Here is a 16,994-nt window from a genome sequence, read left to right as displayed (position 1 = left end):
CCCCTTTACCACCGCAATATCATATCTCAAGCTTTCAGATACAATCTCACTGCTACAAGGTAGTTTGATCAAATACACATCATCTCTCATCAACCTCTCAATTTTTCATATATATTCAATAATAAATGAATATTATTTTTCCATATTTCAAAATTTTAACTCCTCAAACATTAAGAATACAAGTTATAATAAAGATACTAAAAATTGAGAATCATAATCCCAGTTTTCCTAAAAATGAAAGATTTTTGGTTCTTATGCCAATAAAACTAGCAGAATTGAGTGCTCGAATTATTTTAAAAATAATTATTATAGAAAAATAGTGATAGTTTTAAAGAAAATTGTTTATGATTGATAATGTAAGAAAATTGTTTATGATTGATAAAGTACTAGTGCAATGAACTTTATTTAATATTTTAATAGTCAATATTCATTTATGTGTTAATTATTATTTAAATTTTATTTTAAGAGTCAATATTCATTTATGTGTTAATTATTATTCAAATTTTATTTAAAAGTCAAAATCATTCATATGTTAATTATTATTGACTTTTATTTAATAGTCAATAATCATTCATGTGTTATTTTTATTAACTTTTAAATAATAATTTAATATATATACTCGATCAGTTTAAATTTTTTACGTAGTAGTACATTATCCACTCTTCATGTAATCTTTTTTAAGAATCAATAATGATTAATACATAAATGGTGAATAACGTATTGACGGTGTATTTTTTTACGCGATAAGAGTATGAATCTTAAATTATTCAAATAAAAGTTATATATGACAAATAATATATTATAATATAAAAAAATTTACATTGAGTTACCAACCACGTGTATATATATTTATTAAATAAAAGGAAAAAAATACATAAAACTTCATAAATATTATGACTTTTGAGATAGCTATTATATACTATTTTTTCCCTATTTATCTATTAATAAATTTGTATCCACATAAAGATAATATTAAATTAGTGATAACCTAACAATGAACTTGTTGTCATGATTTTCACAATAATAATAATATATTATTGTATGTTTGCTAGAGTCTATACCATGAGGGAATCATTGTCAAAATATAAATTAATCAAAAATAAGAAAATAAATAAATTTAAAAGTTGAAAGTAGGAATCCATTAATTTTAGTATCTTAAAAAATTAAAATTAAACAATAATAATTAATGTTAAAAAATGTATGAATTAATTTTTCATTATTACCAATTTAGTATTATCTCTATCTAGAAACCAATTTGAATAGGAATTAAAATTCAAGGAATAATTAGGAAGAAAAAATAATTCAAACTAATAAACGAGATAAAATTTATGGAGCTTTTTATTTATGGTTAGTGAATAAAAATCTAAAATAAAGAGTAAATTACACTGACACCCCCTAAGTTTTGGCGAAATTACACGAACCACCCCTCATTTTTTACACATACACAAACCCCATATTTTTATACTTTCATTACATTGATGACCCCTATATGAGAAATAAGTGTAATATTTTAAACAAAAATGTGATAAATGCAATTAAGTTAAGCAAAACATGATATATTATGGACACAAGTCTAAATAATATACAAATCAATGTATCTTTATTATTTTGGTTCATTATAATATATTACAAGAGCGATTTAAACAACATCTCTTTAGAATTTTTGATGCATTCTGTAACAAAAAATAATAAAGATACATTGATTTGTATATTATTTAGACTTGTGTCCATAATATATCATGTTTTGTTTAACTTAATTGCATTTATCACATTTCTGTTTAAAATATTACACTTATTTCTCATGCAGAGGTAGTGAGTGTAATGAAAATATAAAAAATAAGAGGGTTGTATATGTGTAAAAAATAAGAGGTGGTTTGTGTAATTTAGCTAAAACTCAGGTGGTATTAGTGTAATTTATTCTAACATAAAAGCACATATATTAGGTGAGCCATGAATCTTCCCTCACTTGCATATCTTCTTTCTTCTCTTTTTAATTTCTGTCACTTTCATATTTCTTACAACATCAGAAGGAAGAAAAAAGAAACTTACTATTCATGTTCTTGGATTTGAAGTTCAAACTTCAAACTAAGATCTATTCTCTATTTTCAGACACAAAAACTGTTCTATAATCCAAATGTCTTAGTTCTTTCTTTCTTCCAAAAAAAACCACACCCTTATCTCATGCTTCTATTCTTATTACAATAAAATATTAATTTTATATTATAATGGATTCACTCTTCTCTTCTCAAAACCCTACTAACCCCACTTTCCTTCCACCACCGCCCGGAATCCCTTTCCCCGCCGCAACAACCACCGTCACCGCACCCAATGGTATAACCACCACCCCCAAAACCCCTACACCGATTCTGATACCAAAGCCTGAACCTTTTGAGGGATGGGTTGAGACCCAAAACACCAAAGAGTCTCAACAACAAACCACTTTTTCAAATGGGCCCCACACTCTTCTCAACCTATTTGGCGATGAAACCCTAGCTTCTGCTTCTTCAGATAAAAACGACACCGTTTCGAACTTCAACCAAATTTCTGAGGTTTTCAGGACTGCATTCTCAAAGGGTTTGCAGCAATTTCAAGTCCCTAAAGAAGAACACGACACCATTTTGGACCATGAGTCCGGTGCAATTGTTCCCGTGCCACCGCCGGAGAATAATAGTAATAACAGTAACAAGGACTCTCCAGGGGCAGTGGCACTATCGACGCCACGAAGTAGAGTGAAGGAACTTGTGAGGGTCACTGATTTCGGGGGGATCAAGGAGCAGCGGCATTTTCGCGATGTAGTGAGGAAGACTAGGATGATCTATGATTCATTGCGGGTGTTATCGACAGTGGATGAAGAGAGGAGGGTAGAAATTGATCATAGGAGGGTGAGAGCAGACTTAAGAGCTTCTAATTTGATGAGGAATTGCGGGTTGTGGCTTAATCGCGATAAGAGGATCGTTGGTGCTATTCCGGGTGTTTGCATTGGTGATGTGTTCCTTTATAGGATGGAGTTATGTGTGGTTGGGTTACATGGTCAACCACAAGCTGGGATTGATTATCTTCCGGCTAGTTTTAGTGCCAATGGTGAACCAATAGCTACTAGTGTTATAGCTTCCGGTGGATATGAGGATGATCTTGATGAAGGCGATGTTATCATATATTCGGGTCATGGAGGCCAAGACAAGCATTCTAAGCAAGTTTTTCATCAGAAGTTGGAAGGAGGGAACCTTGCAATGGAGAGAAGTATGCAATATGGGATTGAAGTGAGGGTTATTCGTGGGGTTCGGTGTGAAGGAACTGCATCGGCTTCGGGTAAGTTGTATGTTTATGATGGGCTGTATAAAATTGTTCAGTGCTGGTTTGATGTTGGGAAGTCTGGTTTTGGTGTTTTTAAGTATAAATTGTGTAGAATTGATGGGCAACCTAAGATGGGTAGCTCAGTGCTGAAAGAAGCTAATAAGCTTAGGAAAGATCCATTGAGTTTTAAACCTATGTGTTGCCTTTCTCTTGATATTTCGATCAAGAAGGAGTATGTCCCGGTTCGTCTTTTTAATGACATAGATCAAAACAATGACCCTCTCTATTTTGAGTATCTGATGAGAACTACTTTTCCAGACTTTGTGTTTCATCAAAGTGGAAGAGCTACAGGTTGTGAGTGTGTGGGCGGTTGTGTTGATGGTTGTTTTTGTGCTATGAAAAATGGAGGTGAATTTTCGTATAATCAAAATGGGGTTCTCTTGAGAGGGAAGCCTGTAATTTTTGAATGTGGCCCTTTTTGCCGCTGTCCTCCTCATTGTCGGAATCGTGTTACACAGAAGGGGCTGAAACATAAGTTGGAAGTATTTAGGTCTAGGGAAACTGGTTGGGGAGTTAGGTCTTTGGACCTTATTCAAGCCGGTGCTTTTATCTGTGAGTACACAGGGGTTGTGCTGACTAAGGAGCAAGCCGAAATTTTGTCGATGAATGGCGATTCGTTGATATATCCGAATCGGTTTTCTAATAGGTGGACGGAGTGGGGGGACTTATCTCTGATAGACTCCAATTACGTGCGTCCATCATATCCATCAATTCCTCCTTTAGATTTTGCCTTGGATGTGTCAAGAATGAGGAATGCTGCTTGCTATATGAGTCATAGTTCGACTCCAAATGTGTTGGTTCAGTTCGTTCTCTATGATCACAATAATTTGATGTTCCCCCACCTAATGTTATTTGCAATGGAGAGCATCCCACCAATGAGAGAGCTCAGCCTTGATTATGGGGTAGCCGATGAGGGGACGGGGAAGCTCTCTATCTGTAACTGAATCATTTTGGAAGGTTCCTATATTTTTTAATATTTTGAAGCTGAGTTTTGGGCAATGTTCACCGAGGTAAAGCAAGTTCTGTCATTTAACTTATTTGTTTTCACCTCTGTGTGTCTTCTATTTAATTATATCTTATTTTTGTTGGGGACTTTTTCCAAACTCTGATGCATAACCCTGTTAAATACTTAAATGTACGATTTATAGGCATATCATTCATTGTAAACTGCTAGACATGTTGTTGTCTTTGTAACATCCAGATCTATCTGCTATAATCGAGAGTTATCGGGGTTGAGGATTGACATAAAATGTGTTTTAACAACTTATTATTATCTGCTTTGCAAGCTTATTTGCATCATGGATGCTCTGTTGTACATGCCTTTTATGTAGTTTCTGCTACTTCTAGCAGCCCAAATCTGTTTGTTTATATTTTTTCCTCTCTTCCCTGTTTATTATCCATCTGTCATATGTTGGTGCTGTTTTATTGGTCTCATTGTACATATGTTCCTAAAGCTTATTGAGATTCACCTTTCAAATTCGTTTCCAAATTATTTATTTTAGTTATATTTTATAGCCATAATAAGTTAATGCAATATGGATTACTCTATTCTGCTACCTATAAGGATATAGCCATCAACTTTAATTTAAAATTTCCTCTAACGTACAATCTTAATGTGCTGATTTGGTGGTGGTCATTCTAAAAACTTGCACTTAACTTGGCTCTCTGTTAATTACACAAGTTTATGTGCTTGAGTAATTAAACGCCCACATACCGAACAACTTGCAGGTGTTTTTAAAATTATAGGATTATAGGAGAATACTATGGATACATAATGTGATTAATGTCTATTATTGGGATCTTTGTGAGGGTTCATAGTTCATGAATGATTGTCTTTATTGAATGAATAATACTATAAAGGGTTTTACATTATACAGACTAGGAAACAATTTCTCGCCAAAATATGGTAGGAAATAATCGTGTTACAACACTCCCACACAAACTGCAAAATTAATATCTTTCCACCCCGCCTGAAGAGTTAGCTCACTTGGTAGAGCTGTGGGACATAAAGTGATCTGAGATCAAACTTCGGCAACTGCATAATTTCCCAATCTCCTTGTCCAAATGCTTTGCCTATTAAAAAAACAAAAAGAAAATCTTTCACCCCCAATTTGCAACAGGGGAAACTATGGTCACAGCTACATGAAGATAAGCTATGGTTGGTTGTGGAAGTAGAATCTCCCACACCAGGAGTTGATACCAACTTGAATGAAAACGGACCGAGTAATATTATTTCTGAATGAATAGCATAATACAAGGTATTATATTATATTGACTACAAAATAGTTGCCTAAATTAGAGCTAAAAATAAGGTAAAAAATTATCTGTCCTAATAAAATGTACAATCTTAAATTGTATTGTACAATTATTAGGATAAATAAAAAAAAATTAGCTTGTTAATCTTTCTTGAAAGAACTTCCTTTGTTCATTTTGGGAATTTAACTGTGTGAAGGAAGCCCAAGTTGAAAAATGATGGAATGATAGAGGACTGTGTAAGTGGAATGTTCCATGGATCTAATGCATTAAGGTTTTGGGCCAATATGAGTTCAAAATTTCCGGCAGTAGAATAGATAGGTCATTATTATTTCAGGGGTTATAAATTTCACATTGTTCTAGTTGTTGATGTTGATTCGATTCATGTGTTGGGATATGGTATATATTCCTGAATGAGTAACATGAATAGATATAAGACACTCTTCATTGTTAATATTTTCTGTCTAGCTTTGGAGTTCAACCTATGCTTCTTCATAAACGGGGTATTGATAATTTCGTAAAATATGCTATAATCCATAGGGATTATGAATAACTTTCATTTTCGTAAAATATGCTTCTTCAGTCAATAATTTTGAAATGCTTTTTCTAAATTGCTTTATCAATTTGTTCAACTATCAACAGCAGCTTGTAACTTTATGTTAACCAAAGCATCACCACCCACCAGTTTTAGAAAAATTACATTGCTTATGACTTTATGTAAGGGTAGGCCATAAATCAATTATGATATTTCGTGCTGCTATAGCAGCCAGTTCGTCGTATTCTGGTTTGTAGTCACTATTGGATGGCCCTCGTGTTGTCGTTGTCGTTGTTGTGATAGTGGCATATTGCAGATGGTTTCTTGCCTTTAGTGTCTATGATGCTGAGCAAGGGCAAAATCGCAGTTTTGCCCACACTCCAGCATCTTTTTCAGTATTTATGGACTAATTTGTCATTCTCACCAGTTTTACCCGGGAGCATATTTGCTATCCCAAAAAGTTTGTTACTCTGTGTACTACCAGTTGTGATTGGTCAGAAAAATACTTAATCATTGAACTTTTAATTTAAATACATTTTGTTCAACCAATCACAACAAGTGATACATGGAGTGATACACTTTTTGGGCAACAGATGTGCTCCCGTTATACCCATATAAAAGATTTTAGGGCCACAAATTACAACCCTAAGCCATAGGAAATAAACCCAACATCCACAGTCTCTGTTTTGCCCATCCATGCATTCTGGCCATAATCTGGCAGTCTACAAGTTTTCCGGCCAAGTCCTATTCTTTGTACAAATTCCCAGCCCCTTTCCGAGACTCTGTTTCTAGCCTCATACACTGTTATAAAGCTTCTGATTGCATCCTCATGCAGTGTTTCCAGCAGCTGTTGCTCTGTTTGGACAAGTTCAGCATTTTTATCTCACAGCTTTGTTTCCTTCAACTTGTTTCTATTGACTCTTTGTTGTTAGTTATGCCTTAGATTAAATTCTACCTTTATATAGTTCAATATATAGTCCCAGCTAGTTGTGTCATTTCATCTAGTATTCATGCATACTAATTATTATCGATATTCATTTGCAGAATTCAAATCGACGAACTGTAACTTTCAGAAGGTTTCGATCTCACCCGATTTATAATGAAATGTAGGAATTGCTTGCTTATATGACTATGTCAGGGCATCAAATATGGTGACTCGATGTCGTTTTATATTTTGGCTAATACATGGCGACCATGTGTCAGTAAGATATGGAAATGGAGTTTCTCACTTTCTCCTATCTGATTAATCTTGAACAAAGCATATTTTCATATATGATGACCAGATTTTGTAAGCAATTAGTGCAACTGTATTAACTCTTATTTGGGTACTTGTATATAATAATGTAAGGTCAGCTTGTAATAACAGATGATATATTAGTTGTTGGAAATTATAGATACCCATTTGAAATGAGCATTTTATTGTTTTGCAAGTATACAGATTAGTCATCTAATTATTATTCAGATTCAAAGGTATAGCAAATGCTGTTAATGGTCTTGTTTGACGAAATCCAATATTTGAAGCGTTTGCTAAGGTAATGGTTGAGGAATGGACAAGTTGGTTGATATTATGATATTATATGACCCAACTGTAGTTGCATAATAACATCACTCCTCTAAGACGTTAGTTTGCATGCACTTTTCATGAGCATTCATAGATATAATTTTTTTAGTGTAATATATATGGATTGATTGAATAAAGATTTATATATATTCAGTGTATCATACATCCTTCATTTCGATTATTTTTGTTGTTGAAAAAACCTGTGATGATTGAAAATGAATGATGAATGATATAATTACAGTGTAAAAAACTTTTACATTGTTAGTGTAAACATCTTAACTTTATGATTTTATAAACCAAAAAAATTGATGCATTCTTTATCCATATTATATGTGACCATGTAACCTATTCACTAATCAAACCTTAATTTCACTTTATGAGTTCGGTTATATAGATCGAATAATGTCATAGTGTTCTATTATAAATCATGTCAATTGATAAAAATTTCATCTTTAAATCTTTTCTAATGGTTTCACTTATGATTTGGTCTTTATATGCCTGTAGAAATTGGACTAGCCTCATGCATACATGCTCAAACTGTGTAAGACATTCTACTATTTTATTAGAATATGAGTTACCTTAATTTTCTCGTAATATGATCATTCATAATACTATCTTCTTTGTATGGTAAATGGATGAATTTTATGAATTTGAATTTGGACCAGAATGAATGAATGGAAAGTCATCAATTACTCTATATAAATTTGTTAAGTGGTATTTTAAATTACCTCATTCATTTATATCTATTTTTAATGGATGAATTTCAACATATTCATGAATCTATGTAATAAATTGGATGAACTAATATCTAATCTTTTTGAATTGGAATTAAAAATACTTTTTAAGAAAATCATTCTTTTAAAAATTATTATTTCAATAAAGCATTTAAAAAATAACTTTTAAAGTTCATTTTATAAATGTTTTATTTTTTAAGAAACGCTTTAAAAAAGTGATTTCTTTTGAAATTGAAAAAAATTAATTTTTGTAATTTACAATAAGCATGCGTTGTCTATAATTAAAATTTTTAATAGATATTTGTTATGCTCTATATTTAAGAATAAACTTTTGATATTAACCAAATTCACTACTAAGAATATAGGCAAATGGGAGAATTTAATTCAATATAAAGTTAAACAAAGAATGAGAAACACAAGAAAGTGGGCGGTGAGATAGTGAAAAAAATTGAAAAGCAAATGAGTTGAGAAAGTTTGTTTTTGAATGAATTGAATATTCATCCAAATGTATATATATTCATTGGATATAATGTTTGGGTTGAAACTCGTCCGTTAATAAAACCATCTATTGGATCGTATCCAATAACTTTAATGGTTGAATTTGTATGAATTTTATTTTCTTGGATTTGGATAAATTATGAATTATTATTATATATCTACTACCTTTTCTTTTGTGTTCATTCACCCAACATAATATTTTATCTTTGTTATATTGAGTTTATTCTCTTGCTCACGTTTAGCATTCATCATCCAGTCTTATATAACATAGACGAGTCTTATAAAAAATTTATTTAAGCATGAATAACATTTCTATCACATATAATACCTCATGCACTCCATCATTTCATTCACCTTACTTTAATCATATAGATACATCTTTATCAATTTCTTCCATAGAATTCAGTCATACAACCCATCCATTAATATTCGCATATGAATCAATAGCTATGATATCCTTTCAAAAGTTTATATATTCTACAAATTTTTGTAAATATCTTTAGTTTTTATCTAGAAAAAATTGCTTGGAGTTTGATTTTTGGTAGGAGAAGTGACAAAATGGAGAGACTTGAGAAACCTCTCAATGTATTTCTATGACTTGGAAGCATTAAAACTTCTCACGATTATCTTACAAAAATCAACTAAAAAATATGTATAAACTAACATTAAGATTACATTTTTTATAAAACTAGCAAGTTACCATGCATTAGTATGGGTGATATTTGTTCGTCCCATAATTAAGAACACTCATATTAATGTGTATTCATATGATTAAGAACACATATATTTCTTGTGCATCCACATGTTTAAAAACACACATATTACATGTGTATTCATATTGTTAAGAATACACATATTGTCCGAGCATTCGCATGCCATGTTACATTTACATTCACATTGCTAAGAACACACATGTTACATGTGCATTTGCTAAGAACACACGTATTACTCGTGTATTTGTCTGTTTAAACACAGGAAAATAAATGGCATTTTTGATAAACAGAAGTTTGCATTGTTAAGATAATGAAAATATAATTGCTAAAAATATTAAAATGCTCCTATATCATTACACGTACACTTGCATTGTTAAGAACACATGTGTTACTCGTGTATTTGTCTAGTCAAACATATAAGAAAAATAAATGACAATTTCGAATTTGAATTTTCTAATGAAAATAGGAAACCTAAACATGATACCATGTGTTTTTTTATAAAATAAATATTTTAAAAGTTGTAGAAAATGAAATGATTTTTTCAATTTTGAATTTGATTTTTTAATGAGAATAGTGAAATCAAATTGTGATAGTCTTTTTTATTAAAAAAAATAGTTAAAAAGTTACAAGAAAAACTTCAAATTCAAATTTGATTTTTTCAATTATAATAGGGAAAAATTAAAATTTAAAGAATCTGAACTCTAATATTAAAATTCAATGGAAAAAGTATCACACAACTTTGATGAAGTGAAAATGTATAGTTTTTCAATTTAAATTAAATAACTACATAAGAGAATGTGAATGATTATATTAAGGTTTTGTTACCAAAAGTGAGATCATATTATTTGATAATAAAATTATTATTTGGTAGAATAGTTAGTTGAATGATGATATATTATTTGTTATTTATCATTAATAAGAATATAAAATAATATTCAACACATCTCTCATAATTAAAACTTTAAAAGGAAAATAATAGGCTATTAATACACGATATAACTCTTTTTCAAAGTTTTAGCTATTTATCATTAATAACAATATGAAATAGTATTCATTATCTTTCCCATAATTATGCTAATTAAAACTTTAAAAAATTTGAGTGTTTTAGTAATTGTTTTTCATCATTGTCAGCAACATAACATATTACATACTCTATATATTTTTTATTATTAATTATGAAAATATATATTATACAAAAGTGATTATATAATATGGGTAGGTACCATGAAACTCGTTTAAGAGGAAAAATTGCATCAGCATCTGACACGTGTCCAATAATGACATCATCATGAGTTATTTTATTACATAGTAAATAGATTTAGTGTGCATGTGTTTGATAATATCATGCTTTTTGTTTTGAAATTATTAAGAAAAGTAATAATGAATTTAACATTATTATAATAAGGAAATAAAATATATAGTGTAGCCATCATAGATAAAGACACAATGCTATGTTTTTTGTTTTGAAATTATTAAGAAATGCAATAATGAATTTAATATTATTATTATAATAATGAAAAAGAATATATAGTGTGAGAATGTATACACGTAGGAGATGAAATTATTCTGAAGGAGAAAATAAATGAAAAGTTGACATGTGACAATCAATGATGTGAGAACATAATTTTTATTATATAGTTAATAGATTCACATATATACATGGAAAAAGTAATTTCTTTATTTTTTAAATAATAGATGTGATATTTTCAATACAATTTTTTAGACTTTTTATCCGCAACTCTAAAAACTAGGTTGAAATTAACATTTGCCAAAAAAATCTTTTACCCCATGTGCTAAAATTCTCTAGCATTTTCCAGAATCGCACAAGTTATGTAATGCTTTTTGCCCTTTTTATTATAAGACTGTTATAAAAATTTTGTTTTTGTTTCTTTTTATAATATTATTTCCAATTTTTTAGACTTTTTATCTACAACTCTAAAAACTAGATTGAAATTAACATTTGCCAAAAAACATCTTTTGCCCCATGTGCTAAACTTCTCTAGCATTTTCCAAAATCGCACTAGTTATGTATTGCTTTTTACCCTTTTTATTATAAGACTGTTTTAAGGTTTTTGTTTCTTTTTATAATATTATTTCCAAATTTTATATACATTAATTAATTATGTTACTGAAATACCCTTGATCTTACATCAATTCATTAGAAAGAGAAAATCATTACTAAATTAAGTGAAAAGAGAAAATGAATAAGTTTATATAGTAAAGGTCAACTTTGGAAAACTACATATAACAATTTAATACAGTAAAGGACAATGGTTCGAAGGAAGAATTATGATGTCAGATTCCAAAAATAACAATATAATTATTTTACAATTTTCTAATTTACTTGGTTTCAAGGCAATCATATTAACACAAAATTACATGATAAAAAGTGGCAAATGTTAGAATGTCCTTGATTTAAGTTTTTCCCACGTAAGCCACTCTAATTTTCATTATAAAACTCTTACTATCACTAAATATAGGATTACAGTGGGATGGATTGAGACTAGGTTTATATTTACTCAACCTTAATCTAAGATTCAGAATTTGAATTCGAACTTTATAAGATTGAAAATAATGTTATTATCTATTGAAAATAATGTTATTATCTCTGATTTTGTCAAATTTTGGGTAATCCAAACTCGACATAAACATGAAACTATTTTACACATATATACATTTACACGTGCAGTTGGAGAGAAAGCGTTTCTTCGGCCAGTTGTGATATGATGTGATTTATTATTGTGATTTCTCTTCTTGGGTGGGCCATTCCGTGGAACAGCTGCCAAACTTTTTGTTGGCACTATACATGTACGATGATAAGAGGAATATGGATCAGGCTTCCAAACGTTTGATACTTTTGTTATTTGATCCTTACCAATTGGGAGATTCCATTGCACAACCTGACAAAAACACTGGCATCAGCTAACTCAGTAACTATATATATACTTGTGTAATTTTATATCAATTGAGTTTAAGGTAGAGTATTAATTGTATCAAATCTAAACCAGAATCTAAATTCGAAAATGAAACTTAGATAAAATCTGAACTCAAACCTAATCATAATAAGTTTTCTTTATTAAATTTGGGTTGAGTTCAAAAGATACCACAAGTTTAATTTTCTTCGTCATTCCTATGTTAACATGACAAATAATCAAAAGTTAAAATCATTTTTCAATTATGAGTTTAGTTAAATGATATCTTAAACAAAAAAATATTCTTATTTGTCAATATTTATATTACTATATAAAGATAAAACACATGTAACAAATAATTTTTTTACAAATCAATTCACCAATTTTATATTTAATTCCCTATAATAATTGATGAAACTAACTTTGTGTTTCGTTTTTCACACTTCATATAATCTAATTTCATTTCTTTATTGCATTCTCATTCTAGATATTCACTATTTTGCTTTTTGATGAGTAGTATTTTTTAGATCAATAGAGCTTTTAAGATATTCTATCTCCAAAAACAAGATTTCACATCAGAAAAACAAGATTTCCTCGTACTCTACTATTCTGAAGCAGAAAAACAAGATTTCACATCAGATTTTTGCATTGAATATGATATTAATATTATTACTAGGTTTATTATATTGTTTCAATGAAATAGTTGTTTGGTCTTAGCAGTCCAAAGCTCGGCCATAGCAGTCCAAAGCTTGGCCATCCAATGTCATAATTTGGAGTCTTAAGCCATGGCTAACTGAGTTCCACACATCTTCCTCTCTAGCATATTTCCCTTTGGGCGCTTTAACCTAGATGATCTTTGTTGCACTTCAATTTTTGGCTACGCGACTTTAGAGTCGTCACTATATTTTATGATAAAAAATGTAGAAAAATATTTTATTTTTAGATTTTTGATATCCAAGTTTGGGAATCGACCATATAATAGAGAATGTATTAGTCTGCTATCAGCCATTTTAAATGGTACCCCTCATTAAATCGCATGACTTACTTTATACTTTAAAATTATTTAATTAATTATTGAAAAGTGACAAATATATTTATTTCTTATCGTTGTGTCTGACAAGATGAAATATTGCTCATACTTATCCCTGTAGTATATAGGGAATCAAAGCTACATAGTTTTTAGATTTAAAGTAATCATAGGTTGAATGTTTTAATTAGTAGCAGAAGCGACATAACACAACTGTCATCTAAAGGATGAGTTGAGGAAAAGAAGCCTTGAGAGATGACTTTCCCTCCATCCTTGATGTGGTTAGCCATAAGTAAAGTAATTATTTTGATAAAGATTTATTAGTAAAACAATTTAATAATTAATTATTAATTTAATTAAAATTATTACTTTTTGTTGATTTTAGGAATTAATCGAATAAATAGAAGCGTTATAACGCGAAAATTCGAAGATGACTTGAAAACGAGAAGTGTTTCCATGATCCTCCTCTATATGTGATTAATCCCCAAAAAATTATTTCAATATAATAAGTATATTACCACATAAAAATGTATTTTTTTTTTCAAACCAAATAATTTTATTAATAGTCAATTTTATTTTAGTAAAAGGTTCTAACTTTTTCTTAATAACAAATTTCAATTAATTACAGAAAAAAAGAAATTTAATTGGATGCTAAAAATCATTAAAAAAAAGTTTGTTAATTCTTAGCCATATTAAATGAATTTTCTTAATTTTTGTTGTTTATTATATAAAGTATCATGAATATTTTTTTCTTGATGTGATTTGACCTTTGTTTGATATTATAAAAAAAAGGGTTACAATATAATTATAGTTTTATTAGTTAATTGATTATGGTTTTAATAGTGTAGCAATAATAACAATTAGTATCAACAAATAAAATTAGAAAAAAAAAACCTAAGAGGTGTTGTGGTTCAGTGAAAACAAGGACAAAAGATAGAGCCACATGCCACGCTGCGAGCTAGAAAGGCGTCCATGTGGATGCCGCTTATTGGTGAGGAAGGAGAAACGCAAAAACCTGTGGTGCACTCGTTCACACTCGATCTCGCGCCTGAACACGAGTCTAGATCCACTATGGATGGATGCAAATTAAATACAAGGGACTGTGTGTCGCAAAACAATTGGTCATGCAGATGGTCAATGGTAACACATGTAATGAAGACCAATCTAATGAGTGTTCACAACTAGAATTCTTTACTTGTTCTTTTCCTGATAGCAAGCAAACTAAGATTTAGGAGGTATCATGATAAGTAACCAATAAAGAAATGAACACTATTTTATCATGGCTCAGAAAAAGCCCTGGAGAAAGTCCCAAATTTTGATGAAGTAGTTCAAGGCTCTACTGAGAGATTTGTTGAAGCAGTTCTCGCGCTTGCTATGATGAACTAGAGATTTTTGAGGCAATTTTCGCGCTTGACATGATGAATCAAAGATTTTTTGAGGCAGCTGTCACGCTTGTTATAATGAACGAGGGATTTGTTGAGGCAGTTCTCGCTCTTGCCATGATGAACTAGTGATTTGTTGAGGTAGTTCTTGTGCTTGCCATGATGAACCTAAAATTTGTTGAGGCAGTTCTCATGTTTGCCATGATGAACCAGGAATTTGTTGAGGCAATTCTTGCGCTTTCCATGATGAACCAAGGAATTGTTGAGGCAGTTATTGCACTTACCATGATGAACTAGGGATTTTTTGAGGCAGTTCCCGCACTTGTCATGATGAACTAATGATTTATTGAGGTAGTTCCTGCGCTTGTCATGATGAATATGAGATTTGTTGAGGTAGTTCTCATGCTTGCCATGGTGTACCAGAGATGTGTTGAGGCAGATCACGCACTTGCTATTATGCACTAGAGATTTGTTGAGGCAATTCACGCGCTTGCCATGGTGGACGATGGATTTATTGAGGCAGTTCCCAAATTTTCTATGGTGATTTAGTGATGTCTTAACATGTCAGCGTCCAAGTATGATAATGTTTAAAATGAAGATCGTTCTAGCATCTAAGTCCAATAATGTCATAACATTTCAGCATCTAAGTCTGATAATGTTTATAAAAGGACGTTCTGATATCTAAGTCCAGTAACGTCAAACATTTTAGCGTCTAAGTCCAACAATGTTTATGACAAGAGAACACTAGCATCTAAGTCCAACAACATCAAATATTTTGGTGTTTAAGTTTGATAATGTTTATTGAAAGGACGTTATGACATCTAAGTCCAACAATTTCAATCATTTCGGCAACTTAGTCCCACAATGTTTATTGAAATGACGTTCTGATCTCTAAGTCTAGCAAGGTCAAACATTTCGACGTTTGAGTTCGACAATATTTATTGAAAGGATATTATGGTGTCTAAGTATGACAATGTTTAAGGAAATGATATGGTTGACTCAAAATGTCTTGGTTGTGATGCTAGGATTAGAGAATATCCGAATACTAATTTTTTTTAGAGTATGTTATGCGATGTATGAACCTCCTATTGATCATGTTATGCATTTATTTGAATATTGATATACTTCAATGTATGTAATGGAATGTGAGGTAAGAACCATGCGCAAATGTTTTAATGTATTACTCATGATTTCATATCCTTTTTGGGTGGAATTCATCAACTTTTATGAACTCGATTGAAGTGACCTTTGTTGCTTATTGTTGACTAGTACAGTAGCTTTTCATCCATCAAAATTTGTTTTAGCTTACCTGAAGACGCCTTTCTCTTAAGGTGATCCATAATATACTCCAGTATAATCTTGAAGACAATGACTAAACTCAACCATACTGCTCAGTGTAGGTTGGCAGAGGAATTATTTTCAAAGTATTGATGTTTCTGTAACAACAAAAATTGCCCCAGTTTGCCTGTTTTAAACTCTTATCTTCATCCAGGTGGTTGTTGTTCATAATGCTGCCCCAGTTTGGTTGATTGAGGATGAGTAGTAATAAACTTTTCCTTTGAGGATGTTCATTTTATTTTCCCTAATTTTTGTCTAGGAATTCTCTCATTTAATTATGATCCTAAGCAACCTTGTAAATTTTTGACTTAAAACCAATCTCATTTTCCTAGTTTGCCAATGTGGGTTTTAAACCTAACATTTTTTTGTCTGTTTGATTTTTTTTGGAACACCCTCAAATATGGTGACTTGAATCGATAGGATGCAGAAGATTCGAAGTTTGATTTTCAAAGTGATAACTTAATATCTTTTTTCTTCTTAGCTAGAGGATTTGGCTTCTTTTTTGGGTTTCTTGTAACTTTTCAATAAAAAATGTGATCAACGAAAAATTGCCCGAGTTTTGGGTTTCTTATTGTTTATTATATAAAGTGTCATCAATATTTATTTTTTATTGATGTGAGGTCCACCTCTTGTTGATATTATAAAAAAGATTACAATATAATTACATTTTTATTAGTTAAATGGTTA

The 16,994-nt window shown here is 30.7% G+C and overlaps 1 protein-coding gene across 1 annotated transcript; it reads left to right on the top strand.

The window, feature by feature from the left end:
- On the top strand, window positions 1,990-7,573 carry LOC109361049 (histone-lysine N-methyltransferase family member SUVH9-like). The gene is made up of 2 exons (XM_019606348.1): window positions 1,990-4,364; window positions 7,187-7,573. The coding sequence occupies exon 1, from the start codon at window positions 2,226-2,228 to the stop codon at window positions 4,296-4,298; it is 2,073 nt and encodes a 690-aa protein (XP_019461893.1). The 5' UTR covers window positions 1,990-2,225; the 3' UTR covers window positions 4,299-4,364; window positions 7,187-7,573.

Source organism: Lupinus angustifolius, chromosome LG11 (genome assembly GCF_001865875.1).
Source record: "Lupinus angustifolius cultivar Tanjil chromosome LG11, LupAngTanjil_v1.0, whole genome shotgun sequence".
Classification (NCBI taxonomy): Eukaryota; Viridiplantae; Streptophyta; class Magnoliopsida; order Fabales; family Fabaceae; genus Lupinus; species Lupinus angustifolius.
This window is presented reverse-complemented; position numbering and strand designations above follow the sequence as displayed.

What these genes read in the sequence shown, in the direction of transcription:
- LOC109361049 (XM_019606348.1), top strand. Translation starts at nt 2,226, where the DNA reads ATGGATTCACTCTTCTCTTCTCAAAACCCTACTAACCCCACTTTCCTT.